General features: G+C 37.3%; 1 protein-coding gene across 1 annotated transcript in view; it reads left to right on the forward strand.

Moving 5' to 3' along the window:
- The window catches only part of put (activin A receptor type 2 punt), a 166128-nt gene that overhangs the window by 122472 nt on the left and 28645 nt on the right, over window positions 1-15011 (forward strand). Inside the window, exons 7-8 of the mRNA XM_090368830.1 lie at window positions 7020-7158; window positions 11862-11992. Coding sequence (XP_090224956.1) covers window positions 7020-7158; window positions 11862-11992 — 270 coding nt within the window. The remainder of the gene's footprint in view (window positions 1-7019; window positions 7159-11861; window positions 11993-15011) is intronic.

Genomic DNA, 15011 nt, shown 5'->3' on the forward strand with positions numbered 1-15011 from the left:
GGCCACACCTTGAGTACTGCATGCAGGTCTGGAGGCCTCATTTTAGGAAGGATGTAGATTTACTTGGTGACGGGAATGAAGGGATCCTCTTACCAAGAGAGGCTTAAGTTCTGCAAATTGCAGTGGCTGAAACTAGGCACCTGCGCAGTGATCTGATTGAGGTGTATGAGGCCTTGAATGGGTTGAGCACGCTGAATTCTGATGGGATCCTTCCACTTGTTCAGATTACGAACCTAAGGGGGCATAAATTCAAATTAAGAAAAGACAGATGTAGAATAGATGTGCGTAAATTTGCCTTTAGCCAGCGGGTGGTTAATTGCTGGAACAAACTTCCATCTGTTGTTGTGGAAGTTGATAGGTTGAATAAATTTAATGAGGAACTGGATAGGCATTTGGAGGGAATTGTGTGATGTTTTTTTTTTCTTTTTTTTTGGTTTATGCTGCATAAGCTCATACACTTGCTTTCTTGCATCACATGCCACTACTACTACTAATTTTCAAATTCAGTCTTTTTTCTTACATTTGTAGTCTTCATACTGCATCCGGACGTTGCTTTTTCATTCTTATCCGCCATTATTTAACTCTTCGTAAATGTAACTGCATTGGTCATTAATTATGATACAATGTTCGAGTAAACTGTCCGTTATGCACGATGCCTAATACTGTACTGAGTGATGACTAAACTTCGGATAAATGCATATAACGCAAATATTACGAGCAATATACTTGATCATTTTTTAAAATGTCGATCTTGGAACTACGTAACAGGTCACTGTACTGCAATTAAATTAGCGTGCGAAAAACTTTCACTGAATGTGGGAAATTTTCTCAAGTCATCATGGGAAATGTTTTAATGCTGCTTTGCTATTCATTTTCAAGCTATCGACTCCATCGCATGAAACATTTTCGTTTAATTTGACAAAAATGCAATCTGTATGCTGGTAAAAGAGTGTTATAGTGATTTGTGACAGTGTTATAGTCAGATACCAGATTATAACATATGAACAGCGTTATAGTGAATCAGTGTAAAGCGAACTGCGTTATAACGAGGGCCTGCTGTATATGTTCACATAATCCGATTTATTATGTGAGAAAATTTCCTTGATCACATGTTCATATTTTCCACTATCCTGGAAAAACTATCGCAATTTTCAGAGGTTCAAGCTAAGGTGAAGCTCCATGCAGAATTTCATTAAATTTGGTCCAGTAGAAGATAATTATTGTTTCCATCATACAAGTATGATTCCAACAATATAAGTTAAAATAATTTGCTTCTGGCGGAAACCGAAGATGACATCACTTCCATAACGCTTTTTGCATGACAGTTTTTCATTACAAAATTTTTGGAATAACTCCAGTAAAAACGTTTTTAACGTCAAAAACTTAAACACAAGTAGGGCTCGTGGATTTGTTGACATATGTCCAGTAATAAACTGTAGTCTTCGGGAATTAGTACTCCCAGTAGTTTTGAGGGAGTTAGCCAGAGAGTGTATTAAACCATTCAGGTTAATTATGAGAGCATCTTTGGACTTGGAAGACGTTCTTTTGGGTTGGAGAAATGCCAACATACAGTCAGTCCTCGTATAACACTTGTTTACATTACACGAATTCGATCATACACGATTTATAAATAGGGGAACGATATCTTATATAACACGAACCGTATTCGCTTATGCATGATTCGCCTTTGTGTTTACAAGAAATGGCAGCCGAACGCAGAATCACCCCAACCGAATGCAACACAATAGGAATGAAAAGAAGATTCTGAAAATGTATATTTGTTTTTTATATCAGTGAAGGGGAAACACATTTTACCATAATAAGGTAAAAACCCACACAATTCCAGCTATCGGTATTATCGCAAATGCAATTAGATCGAGTTTACTACTAGTTTATAACAGATTCCACTAGCAGAAATGCAACTGGAAATTGTTTTTATTGTTTTATGGCAGTAACCCCTAGAAATGTGCTTTAGTAAAATGTGAGGTGTTAATAGTGTATCTCTGCCTTTATGGTGGTGTTTATTCAGTTGCTACACGCAGGCAGCTTTGTTTATGTGTATCAAACGTGCCTCCTCGGTTTGTAATTGTGCTTTATTCCCTAAAAATGAGTAAAATACTTAAAAGGTGTGAAAAGGAAGCATCCTGGTGAAGACACTGCAGATTCAGAGAGAAAAAGAAAAGCAATATCGATAAACAGAGGCGGACTGGGTCAAAAATTCTTACCCAGGAAAATTTATAGTTGCCTCATACTAGTGTTTATGGCCAAAATCACACCGGCCTCCTGCCCACCGGGGTTTTTCCCGGTAAGGCTTATGGCCAGTCCGCCTCTGTCAATATAGAAAAAATATGAAATTGTGAAACGTTTTGAGCGAAATGAAAGACCATGTGATATTGCACGTGCTGCAGACCTAAATGAGGCAACGCCGAGAATTACAAAGAATGCAGAGAAAATAAAAACAACATTGATAGCAGGAACAACTCAAAGTGTAATTAAAATCCATTAGATTAAGACACAAAGAATTGGAACAGATGGAATGGCTGTCATCTGTTTGGATAGAAAATCAAACAAAAAAACAAGTTTGCTTAAGATAGAAGCAAAAGCATTAGCAATATGTTATTACGTAATAGTCGTAATAAAATACGTATTTTTTTACGATAATTTACTGTGTTTGGTAATGTTTTGGTTACAAATGTGTGTTCAATCTTGGGTGGTCGGCACCTAACCCTATTTTTCCCATAGGGCCTGTTGTTATATTGCACGAGGGTTTCTAGGAACACAACTATCGTGCTATACGAGGACTGACTGTATTGCCAATAATGCTGTTCCAAGAGGTCTGTAACTACAGACTGGTTAGTATGACCAGTCTGTAGTTACTGACCTCTTGGAACAGCTAATGATCAAGAGTGCAATCCAGAAACATTTAGATAGAAATGGCATTCTGAAAAACATACAACATGGTTTTGTTATGGGAAAATCTAGTTTAACTAACTCAGTAAGCTACTTTGACAGTTACTCATGAGCTTGATATGAGGAACAATTTCAATACAGTTTATTTGGATTTTAGCAAGGCATTTGACACAGTCCTTCATGGGAAGTTACTGTATAAGTTGGGACCTGTTGGATTACTGGAAAGATTTTAAGATGGATTGCAGGGTGGCCACAGGGCTTTCTGCCTTGCAGCCATCCTGTAATCCATCTTAAAATTGGTTATGATGAGGGATATTCTTCAGATTGATGTAATGTCAGAAGTGGGGTCCCCCAAGGATCAGTTCTTAGACCACTGTTGTTTGTGATTTTCAATAACGACATTGACAAAGGGATAAATGGCATGATGTCAAAATTTGCAGACAACATAAAGATTAGGTCAGTCATTAATGATCATTGCCAAGCAGAATTCTTCAGGATGACTTGAACAGACTTCAAGAATAGTCAGAAAAGTGGTAGCTATGTTTTATTGCAGCAAAATGCAAGGTTACACTTGGAAAATAGCAACCTCAGAATAACTTATACACTTGATTTTGTCGAATTAAAAACACTAGGGAAAGGATGGAATCTGTGAGTTATGATACAGGCAGATTATGAGCAGTTTAAACAGGCAGCAAAGAAAAGCCCATGGTGTCCTATCAATGATTTATCGAACATTATCTTGTAGAGAAATGCAAGTCATAGTTATCCCACTGTACAAGGCAGTTGTAAGACTGCATTTGGAATACCATATCCAAGTATCAAGACCTCAGTCGAAAAAAGATATTTAGATTCTTGAATGGTCCAAAGAAGGGCAACTCGCATGGTGAGATCAGCAAAAGTACGACTGTACTAGGAAAGATTTCGATTACGTTGACTATAGGGCTTGGCAACCAGGCACTTTAGAGAGGATCTGATTGAGGTTTATAAGGCCCTGAGAGGGGCTAGGAAAACAAAGGCAGAATTTTTGCTGTTATAAAGAATTCCATAACTGGGGGCCATGAATTCAAATTTCAGGGGAAAAGGTTTAGACTAGATCGTAGGAAGTTTTCTTTTAGACAGAGAGTTGTAGTAATAATTGCAGTGTAAACAGGATTCTAGAACTGCTGGCAAGGTTCTATCAGTGATATACAAGAAATTTGCTCACAGGGTCAAGGAGCTGATTATCCCATTGTATAAGGTAGCAGTTAGGCTGTATCTTGAGTACTGCATACAGGTGTGTAGGCCTTATTTTAAGAAAAATGTGATTTCTTGGAGAGGGTGCAAAGGAGAGAAACCATATTAGTTAAGAACACGAAGGGATACTCTTACCACAGATGACTTCATTTCTCGAATTGTAGCACTTGGAAACTTGAGAGGAGACCTGATTGAAGTATGCAAGGCTTTAAATGGATTGAGTAAACAGTGATTATGGTATTCTTTAAGTGAAAAGGTTGGCTCAGGATAATGTGCAAAAATTTGCTTTCAGACAGGGAGTAATTGATCGTTGGAATAAACTGTCATCTGGTGTTGTGAAAGTGGGTAGTTTGAATAAATTTAAGTTAGATTTGTTGTTGTTTGGTTTTTAGGAGCATTAGCAACTAAGGCCATATTGCTCCAGGAATATGCGGTGGTCATTCCTTGACCTTCCGCATCCTCCGTATTTGGTGGTGATGGGCTCGAACCCCGGTCTAATCAAGAAGCGTGTGCTACGCACTGCTGCTCCTTCCCACCTGGCTACAGAGGTGCCAAGTTAGATTTCAACATATTAGAAATTTGTTTTTTTTTTTTTTTTCTTTTTTTGCTATATAAGCTTGCTTTACATCATTTTCCACTGCTGTTAGTAGTAGTAGCAGTGGCATCATTTGCCACTGCTACTACTAATAATAACAACAACAATTATAATAATAATAAAATATTACCCTAATCAAATAACCTATTTATATCTGAATGTTTCTTATCACAACTACTGATGGATATAATAACTAGATTAGATACATTAACTAGATATAATGAGATGAAACATTGAAACAAACAAGATTTGATTTAAAATAATAGCAGCAATTAATAACAAAATCCATCATGCTTCAGCAAGAAATTCAGTAATGAAACATTGAGAAGACATCATTTTTGGTAATGAGCAACATTGTTTCAATACAGAGTCACTCACATGTTGCTGATTTTAATGTATGGATGGTAAAACAGATCATGTACACTTTTTCTTATTTTGTTTATGGATACTGTATTTACAAAAAAAAAATGCCAGAAAATAACTTTAACCTTAAAAATGTTTTTTGAGAGTGGTCTTCAGTTATCTTGCAACGTGTGGCAGAACTTCTTTTAACCTTCTCTAAAGACTGGCTTTTTATTTTAGGGTATGGCCTCCATATTTGAATACAATATTCCAAATGCACTACCACCATTGTCTGATACAGAGTCACAATGCAAAATGTCTGATGACATTTTGCATTGTGATTTTGGTATATTGAAATTAAAATGACAAAATGTCTTGTGCATTAGTCTTTCCTCTATCATTTACAAGGAAACTTGGTTATGGGGAAGGAGAGACAGGCTATACCTGGAATAGGCAAAAGAACAGAAGGTTCTTGCTCCACTATTCCTCATTAAATGTTGTACAGTTGCATCAAAGGTAGTCTGTGATGAGAGAGTAAGAAAATACTGATGAAGGTAAGAGGTGTGATTAATGACCAGAACCAGCCCTTGTTGTTCAGGCTTGGATAAAGATGAAAACTTAAGAGTTTAATGCTTCTAAATGTAAGGTTTTATGCCTGGAGAACAGAAATCCAGGAATTACAAACCAGGAGTAGAACGAGTTAAAAATGGTCAAGAACAAAAAATATTTATTGGTTATAATACACTCAATGAAATTTACTATATGACATGAACAGGCAGCTATGAAGGCACTTGATATTCTGTCTTTTTTTTTTTTTTTTTTTTTTATGAAAACACCAAACACGAAAGGTATCAAAACCTATAGTACTTAGTACCGTACGTGATTTATAGGGCTTTTTCAAGTAGGGAGAAGGATGTCAGTTGTCTCTCTGTATCAGACAATGGTGGTAGTGCATTTGGAATATTGTATTCAAATATGGAGGCCATACCCTAAAATAAAAAGCCAGTCTTTAGAGAAGGTTAAAAGAAGTTCTGCCAGATTTGTGAGGAAAGGGGGAAGTAATTGATGTCCATATGAAGAACAGCTTAGAAGGTATGGACTGCAAATCTTGACACCTAGACATTTTAAGGGGAGGCCAAATTAACGGCCTGAAGAGGATTGTTAAAATTAATGAGGGAGATGTATCTCATAGGTTGAAGAAATAGGAATTGGGGCACAAATATAAAATCCTAGGTGGTAGCAGATTGCTGGATCTCATAAAGTTTACTTTTGAGCAACATGTTGCAGATCATTGTAATAAATTGCCTGCTAAAATGGCTGAGGCAGAAAGTTTGCTTAAGCTCAAAGAAGGTGAAACTGGACAGTCATCTTTTGACATTAAGTATGAGCGACTGGTGTTTTTATTTGGCAGATATAAAAAAGTTTGTTTCCTTGTATCATCTAGTCTCTCTAATAGTAAGTACTCTCTAAGTATTTTTATGGCATGGCTTAATGGGTATAATATAGCTTTGAAATTTTAGTTATCTGTTACTTGTTAGTGGCATAACTACACTATACAGAAGTGAATAGTCATATTTATACCTGCTTTATATGCCTTGATCCTTAAGAAACATTTCAGTTAGAGACAATACTGCCTCTGGCGGCAAAACATTAAACTCCATCTTTAAGTGCATGGTTCTGGTACATGTGAAATTTCAGATGCTTACAACCATTTATCAAGATATACAACCCTGAAGTAATTGAGTATTTTTTTTTTTATAAATACCTTGGTGGGATATACTTTGAGGAAATTTAAATATGTAAGTTTTTTTTTTGTTTTTTTTCCTGTATTTTCTTGTTTTGGTTGCTTATATAGAAGCACTTTCAGTTAAAACATCTGTTTACATTTGTATGTTTTATTATTAATTAGATGAAACTTATGAACATTATCTGAATTCAGGTTGGCACCAGAAGGTATATGGCACCAGAAGTCCTTGAGGGAGCTATAAACTTTAACAGGGATGCTTTTTTGAGGATAGATATGTATGCCTGTGGACTTGTGCTCTGGGAGTTAATATCTCGCTGTTCTGTGCAAGAAGGTATAATTATGCTTAATAACTTTATCAGAGTGCATGTGTTAATCTGATAGCTATTTTATTTATTTGTGTGTGTGTGTGTGTGTGTGTGTGTGTGTGTGTGTGTGTGTGTGTGTGTGTGTGTGTGTGTGTGTGTGTGTGTGTGTTTACATATAAGTAATATCTGGAAATTATGTTTTGAACAACTAATAAAATCTAATTAAATAAAAATCTAATAAACATAAGGTAGTTGTCCATAAGATAGATAATGGACACAAGAAATCCATGGAATGTATGTGATAGTCAGCAAGCTAATTCTTTTCATGATTTTATGATGTGCCATGAATGCTCATTGTTGCATGCCTGGTGATTTGTGTGCACGATGGTTCCCAATTTTTTTCTCTTCGTGATCAACCTGAGTAATAACAATTTTTGCAGTGATTTTTTTTTAAATTTATTACCTTTTAATAGGTAATAAATTTAAAAAAAAATTCATGCTACTTTTACAACCATTGGATTAGGGCATAACAGTTAATGCTCATACTTAAAAAAACTTGTGTGTTATCTGAAAAGAAACAACAAGAATTATAAATGCTTCTGAAATCAGAAAGTCTACTTCAAGGCATAACGACTATTGCAAATGCACAAGAAGAAAGCCTACATTAATTTTAAAAAATAATTTTTTCGGGAAAACTGCATTTGGTGATATGAATCATCTGTTAGTGAAATATTGTTGAATTGAAATTGAAGCTTCTGTGGAAGTCTGGCAAATATAAATGAGAGTGTAAGAGTGTTTTTTTATGGCGGAAAATGTACACGCCGATTTAAAATTCACATTTTTTTAGGTTTCATTTTATATTAAATCAGCAACTGTGAATACACGAAACCACGAATAAAGATACCGCGAATAGCAGGGGTTTACTGTATTTAAAAAATTAAATAATTAAATAAAAATTTATTGATGCAATTATTTGTCTCCAAGCTTTCTTGCCCCCCCACTAGAAAATTTTCTGTGGATGCCCATGCAATTATTACATATATATATATACAGGGTGTTTCAGTTAAACGTTTCAGAACTTCTAAGTGGGGTAGGGTACATCCTGACAACTCGAAATCATATAGCAATGTGGGGTCGGAAATGCTTTCCTGAAGCGGTGTTGTACACAGAAGCACCATAAAAAGAAAAGAGACCGTAAGTGAGAAATCGTTTTAATAATACACGAAAAGAAGCAAAAGGTACATGGATTAAAGTAAGTGTTCGAAGTTTCTTCCACGGGCTACAATGCACGCCTCACATCTCCGACGCATGGACATCCGAACATTCTGGAATACTCCAGGCGAATTTCGAATTTCTTCGGCAGCTACTGCGATTCTTGCAACCAGCTCCTCAGCATTGTCAACAGGGGTGTCATAAACTAGCGATTTCATATGACCCCAGAAATAAAAATCAAGACATGATAGGTCAGGTGACCGGGCAGGCCAACGCACGGGACCACCACGTCCGATCCACTGTTGACCAAATGTGACATCCAGGTAGTTACGAACATCTCCGCTATAATGGGCAGGGGCTCCATCGTGTTGGAACCACATTGTCTGTTGCGTCGATGCAGAAATCTGTTCATCTCTCAAAAGTTGTGGCAATACTTGCTGCAGAAAGATCAAGTAGATAGGTCCGGTTAGACGACACGGTAACAGGTAAGGTCCGATGAGGTGATCTCCCATAATACCGGCCCATACATTGACCGAAAATCGAATCTGTGCTGCACGACGTCGTATTGCATGCGGGTTCTCGACCGCCCAGATATGGTCGTTATGCGTGTTGAAAATTCCTTCCCTTGTGAAGGATGCCTCATCAGAAAACAACACTTCAGCAGGAAAAAGGGGATTTGTAGCACATTTTCCAAGGTACCACTGTGCGAAAGCAATACGAGGTGCATAATCCTCCGGTTGCTGTGTCTGGACACGCTGCACGTGAAACGGATGCATGTCTTGTTCTCGGAGAATCCTCCAGACGCTGCAATGGGAAACCCTGACTGCGTTTGCTAGACTTCGTGTACTCGTTCTTGGATTCCCCTATACATGCTGCAGCACATTCTGTTCGACGGCTGGAGTCCGTGCTGTTCTTACCCTGTCCCTGTCAGCTCTTTCAAATGAACCTCTCTCAGCTAACCTCTGGTGCAGTCTTGCAAAGAAATTATGACTGGGAATACGCCTCGTCGGATATCGTTCCGCGTACAAACGCTGTGCGGCTGGCCCACTACAATTTGCAGCCCCATACGCCAAATGCATATCGGCTAACTCTGCGTTCGTGTAATCATCCATCCTACTAACTTGGCGTTCTTGTTCAAGAAATTCGAAATTTGCCTGGAGTATTCCAGAATGTTCGGATGTCCATGCGTCGGAGATGTGAGGCGTGCATTGTAGCCCGTGGAAGAAACTTCGAACACTTACTTTAATCCATGTACCTTTTGCTTCTTTTCATGTATTATTAAAACGATTTCTCACTTACGGTCTCTTTTCTTTATGGTGCTTCTGTGTACAACACCGCTTCAGGAAAGCATTTCCGACCTCACATTGCTATATGATTTCGAGTTGTCAGGATGTACCCTACCCCTCTTAGAAGTTCTGAAACGTTTAACTGAAACACCCTGTATACATACATTAACATTCTTGTTACACATATATAAGACATTGTATTATATTTGACCTCCTGGTGCACTGCGTATGTGTATCGCAGAGTCAAGGGTGGCTCCTAAGACAGCTGCTGCCTGGTGCCATTCTCTAGGCCTGGGTTTACGTTATGTATTTGTGCCGAATGCACAAGTCCCGCACCCACTGGATGTAGTGAAATACCAATGGGTGTCGACAAATGAATTACTAGTGGAGAACTTCCACAAATTATCCTCACTACTACCACCAAGAAACAGTAATTATTATATTAAACAGATATATACACTACGTTTTTTAAATATGCTCAGTCTCTGAATTCCTGAGAACCAAAAAAACAATATATAACATAAAATGGACAATTAACAACACCGTCTAGTCTGTCCGCTGGAACTTTCAATCCTGTCGACAAGCACAATGAGATAGCTACTAAATGGTCATTTGTGAAGTCAATTCCCAGAAGAAGCTGAAGTTCTTAGCTGAGTCCTCAATATGAAAACTGATCTCGAGAAGGTTTGCTGAGCAGTAAAATTATTATGGTCTTCAACTAAGATATTTACATGATTTTCCAATAAGTTTGGAACCGCAGACATTAAATCCGCTATAGGTTGAGAATACAGTGGACAGTTCAGAAGTACATGAATCCACGTTTCATGTTCCCCACATGTGCAGTACGGATCAGGCTCCAGGCCACGCTCAAATAACTTAGCCCAGAGGGACCCATGCCCTCTTAGCAGATAAGAAGTTGTCATAGAAGGCCTAAACCACAAAATAACTCCAGGGGTTGTTGGGAATTCCACTTGCGCAATATACTTTCTTGTTACAAGCCCAAATTCACTCTCATCCCATCTTTTTTTGCCAGACAACAGTAAATTCCTTCCAAAGCCTTTTCTTCTCCCTTTTATAGTCGCTGGCTGGGCAGTCATAATTCCAAGCATTGTCTTTGACTGTCTTTTTTTAGGTAGTAAATCAAACCCTGAAAAGCAAGATATATAAATCTACAGGAATCGTACCACCAAATATTTGGAGTGCATTGTTTGAAACAAACAAATCCACAACAGAAAAATGTTTGCATGTGAAAGTTAAAGTATAATTCATCATATTATATATTTTTATTTTGTGTATTTAAAGATACATTTAGCAGCCATTAAGCAGATCTCTTTTAGTGACAGCTGGATTGGGAATTTTGATTCTACAAGACTTTAATAGCATTCAGTCAAGATTTACACAATAAAGATTTTATATGCACTATATCATTTTCATTTTCTGCAATGAAACGAGTATATACTCGTAGTAAGCCATTTAATTTTAAAAGCACTATTCACTGGTAACACCATTGTAAAAGCTCTTAAAACTGTTCTTTGATGATAGTTAAGAAGATTTCTGATAGCCTTGAAAACCTTGATTGTCTGTGGGCAAAGGCCTATGTTAGTATCTTACGTATGACTTTTAATGTGGAACATTACAGTTTTATGTAAATGTTAATAGGGAGATAATTTATGTCCAACAGATTTCATAATTTTAGTATGCAGTTATGTTGTAATAGCTCATATTTGCAACAAATGTTTATTAAATGTTAAGCTTATTGTTTTATATGTGATAAGAGTTTGTCTTTTATTTTGCATGCATTTAATTTAAGGTATGCTGTGAAACCAGTTATTTCGGTGACAAACTTGACTAACAAAGAGAAACACACTGGATATATTATTATGTTGACATCACCCCCAGATCTCTTTAATTAATTAGTGTCTACACTGCAGTATGACATCCAGCACCTCTTCGACTGAATGCACACCATAGTCAGCACTTCGTTCAAGCACATGTGTGGAGTCAAACCCAATATTAATTTTTAACAATGTAAACATTTTTCATTGATTACAAACTGCTTGTAATCATTTGAAAATTTAATGATCTATTCCTTAGTTCATCTTAACATTATCACCAACTTTGGTAAAGCAGATCACTCTTTCATTCTCTTCCAGTTTCCATTTCCTTTAGTATAATTAAATATATATTTTGAATGTAGATTAAATTCATAAGTGATATATGCTATTTTGCAGGCCCAGTTTCAGAATATATGCTTCCCTTTGAAGAGGAAGTTGGTCAACACCCATCCCTTGAAGACATGCAGGACGTGGTGGTACATAAAAAGATAAGGCCAAAATTTAAAGAGCAATGGAAAAATAATTCTGTATGAAGTTTTTTTTTTCTTTATAATATATAAGTAATTTTTTTAATGTTTTGTAATATAATACATTGATTTCAAAAAACCTTTAACAAAAATTAATTACTGAGACACGAAAGAAAGATTAACTCAAAAAGATTTTTTTTTTTTTACTTTTGGTGTGGTTAGTGGAGACTGAAAGAAAGCAGAAAATTTAAATGCATGGAAAGGATCCATAAATTATCCCAACAATTTATGTATCATCAAATAAATTCCAAGAAATGTGAAACATGATATGTTATTAGTATTCATAGTAGCATATGAACCCAAGCTTATAAAAAAAAAAAAAAAACTCCCCACATAACTTGTCCGTTCTCCTCCAATAATTTGTCTTAAAGATGTGCAGGTGTGTGCTAAAAGCACACATCTTTCCTGCAACCACCCTTCCTCAAAGCCTTAAACACTTCAAAAGATCACCTTGCAGGTGCCTAGCTCCAAATGCCACACTTCATAGAACTGAACCTCTCTTGGTAAGACACCCTTTTATTATCTTGACCAATCTCATTGCCCTTTCTGCACATGTTCTAGCAGATCTACATCCTTCCTAAAATGAAGCCTCCAGACCTGTATGCAGTACTCAAGATGCAGCCTAACCATTGCCTTGTACAATGGGATAATCACCTCCTTATTGTAGGAGGAGGATGCTGAAATGGATCTGACTGGTCAAATAGAGCAGAAAAAGATAGCATGGGAGAGTTACAGAATGACAAAAAAGTACTGAAGCCTACAACAGGTAGAAGTTGATCTGTAATAGTACCACAAATAAAGTCAGGGAGCCAAGTCTGCATGTGAGAAAGCATTGGCTAAAAGAACAATGAATGGGGACAAGCAATTTTTCACGTATGTGAATACAACAAAGAAGAAAGTTAATCATATCGGACCCTTATACACTGGGTGTGGGAAAGTCTTAGATAACCCAGTTAATGTTATGGATGAATTGAATAGGTACTTTGCATCTGTCTTTACTGACGAAAGACTCTTCGTGGTAGAAGAGGCTGTGCAAGTGAGGATGACCCATATGAAATTAGTGATGTCATAATTACAGTTGATGGTTCATTAGAAAAACTTCTGAGCATAAAGACAAGTAAGGCTCCCGGAGTTGATGGCATATACCTTGTAGTTTTGAGGGAGAGTGCGAAGGAGTGTATTGAACCATTAAGATTAATTATGAGGGCATCTTTGGACTCAGAGGGGATTCCTTTGGATTGGACAAGTGCCGGTGTATCGCCAATACATAAAAGTGGTTCTGAGGGTGAAGTTGGTAACTAAAGACCAGTTAGTCTGACTTCAGTGGTAGGTAAAATTTTAGAGGCAATGATTAAGAGCACAATGCAGGAACATTTAGATAGATATGGATTCTGAGGGACACACAACATGACTTTAAGGGTAAATCATACTTAACGAACTTAGTAGGCTATTTGGACCCAAGTTACTCATGAGCTGAATTGAGGGAACAATTTCAACATAGTTTATTTGGATTTTAGCAAAGCATTTCACTCACCCCTCATGAGAAGTTACTGTATAAGCCTGAACAGGTTAGGATTACTGGTAACATTCTAAGATAGATTGCTGGGTGATTGTTTGTTATTTGGTTTTTAGGAGCATTAGCAACTAAGGCCATATTGCTCCGGGAATATGCGGTGGTCATTCCCTTGACCTTTCCGCATCCTCCGTATTTGGTGGTGATGGACTCGAACCCCGGTCTAATCAAGAAGCGTGTGCTACGCACTGCTGCTCCTTCCCACCTGGCTATGGAGCCGCCAATTGCTGGGTGACTGCAGGGTAGAAGGCAGAGGCTTGCAATTAATTGATATTCTTCAGGTTGGTGTAATGTCAGGAATGGGGGCCCCTCAATATTACATCGACAAAGGGATAGAAGGCAAGATGTCAAAATTTGCAGATGACGTAAAGATTGGCAGAGTTATTAATGATCAGTGCCATGCAGCACTCCTGTAGGAAGACTCAAACAGGCTTAAAAGATGGTCAGAAAGTGGCAGCTGTGTTTTAATGCTGCTAAATGCAAAGCCTTACACTTGGGGAATAGCAACCCACAAATAAATTATACACCTGGTGGGGTTGGATTAAAAACAGTAGAGGAGGAAAGGGATCTGGGTGTTTCAATATGGGTAAATATGAAGTTTTCCGTACATTGTAAACAGGCAGCAAGGTAGCCCGTGGTGTCTATTGATGATTTATTGAACATTATCCATTAGAGATACATTGGTCATAGTCCCACTGTAAGACCACATTTGGAATACTGTGTTCAAGTATGGAGATCTCATCTGAAAAAAGACATTGAGTTTCTTGAAAGAGTCCAAAGAAGCCAACTTGCATGGCGAGATCAGCAAAAGTGTGACACAATACGAGGAAAGACTCCGATTATGTGAGCTACAGAGTTTGGCAACTAGACACCTCACAGGTGACCTGATTGAGGTTTATTAAGCTCTGAGAGTAGTTAATAAAATGAATGAAGATGGAATTTTCACTGTTTTAAAGAATTCCACAACTAGGGGGCATAAATTCAAATTACAAGGGAAGAGGTTTAGATTAGATTGTGGGAAGTTTTCTTTTAGTTGGTGAGTCTGGAACGGGTTGCCTTTGCAGGTAGTTGAGGCCAACAGTTTGAATAAATTCAAATGTCAGCTTTTTTTTTTTTTTTTTGGCCAGTGTGGCTTCTTTGTGCTATATGGCTATTACTATTACTATTTACCAGTCTTTTTCAGGTTAAGTTTATGCCCCCTTATTTATACATGTCTAAAATTTGATAGTATGAATCAGAGCTGTAATACTCAATATATTCTACGTTAATAGTAGTAGTAGTGGCATGTGATGCAAGAAAGCAAGTGAATGAGCTTATGCAGCATAAACCAAAAAAAAAAAAAAAAAACATCACACAATTCCCTCCAAATGCCTATCCAGTTCCTCCTTAAATTTATTCAACCTATCAACTTCCACAACAACAGATGGAAGTTTGTTCCAGCAATTA

Source organism: Mastigoproctus giganteus, chromosome 2 (assembly GCF_048544385.1).
Source record: "Mastigoproctus giganteus isolate SK-2022 chromosome 2, ASM4854438v1, whole genome shotgun sequence".
Taxonomy (NCBI): Eukaryota; Metazoa; Arthropoda; class Arachnida; order Uropygi; family Thelyphonidae; genus Mastigoproctus; species Mastigoproctus giganteus.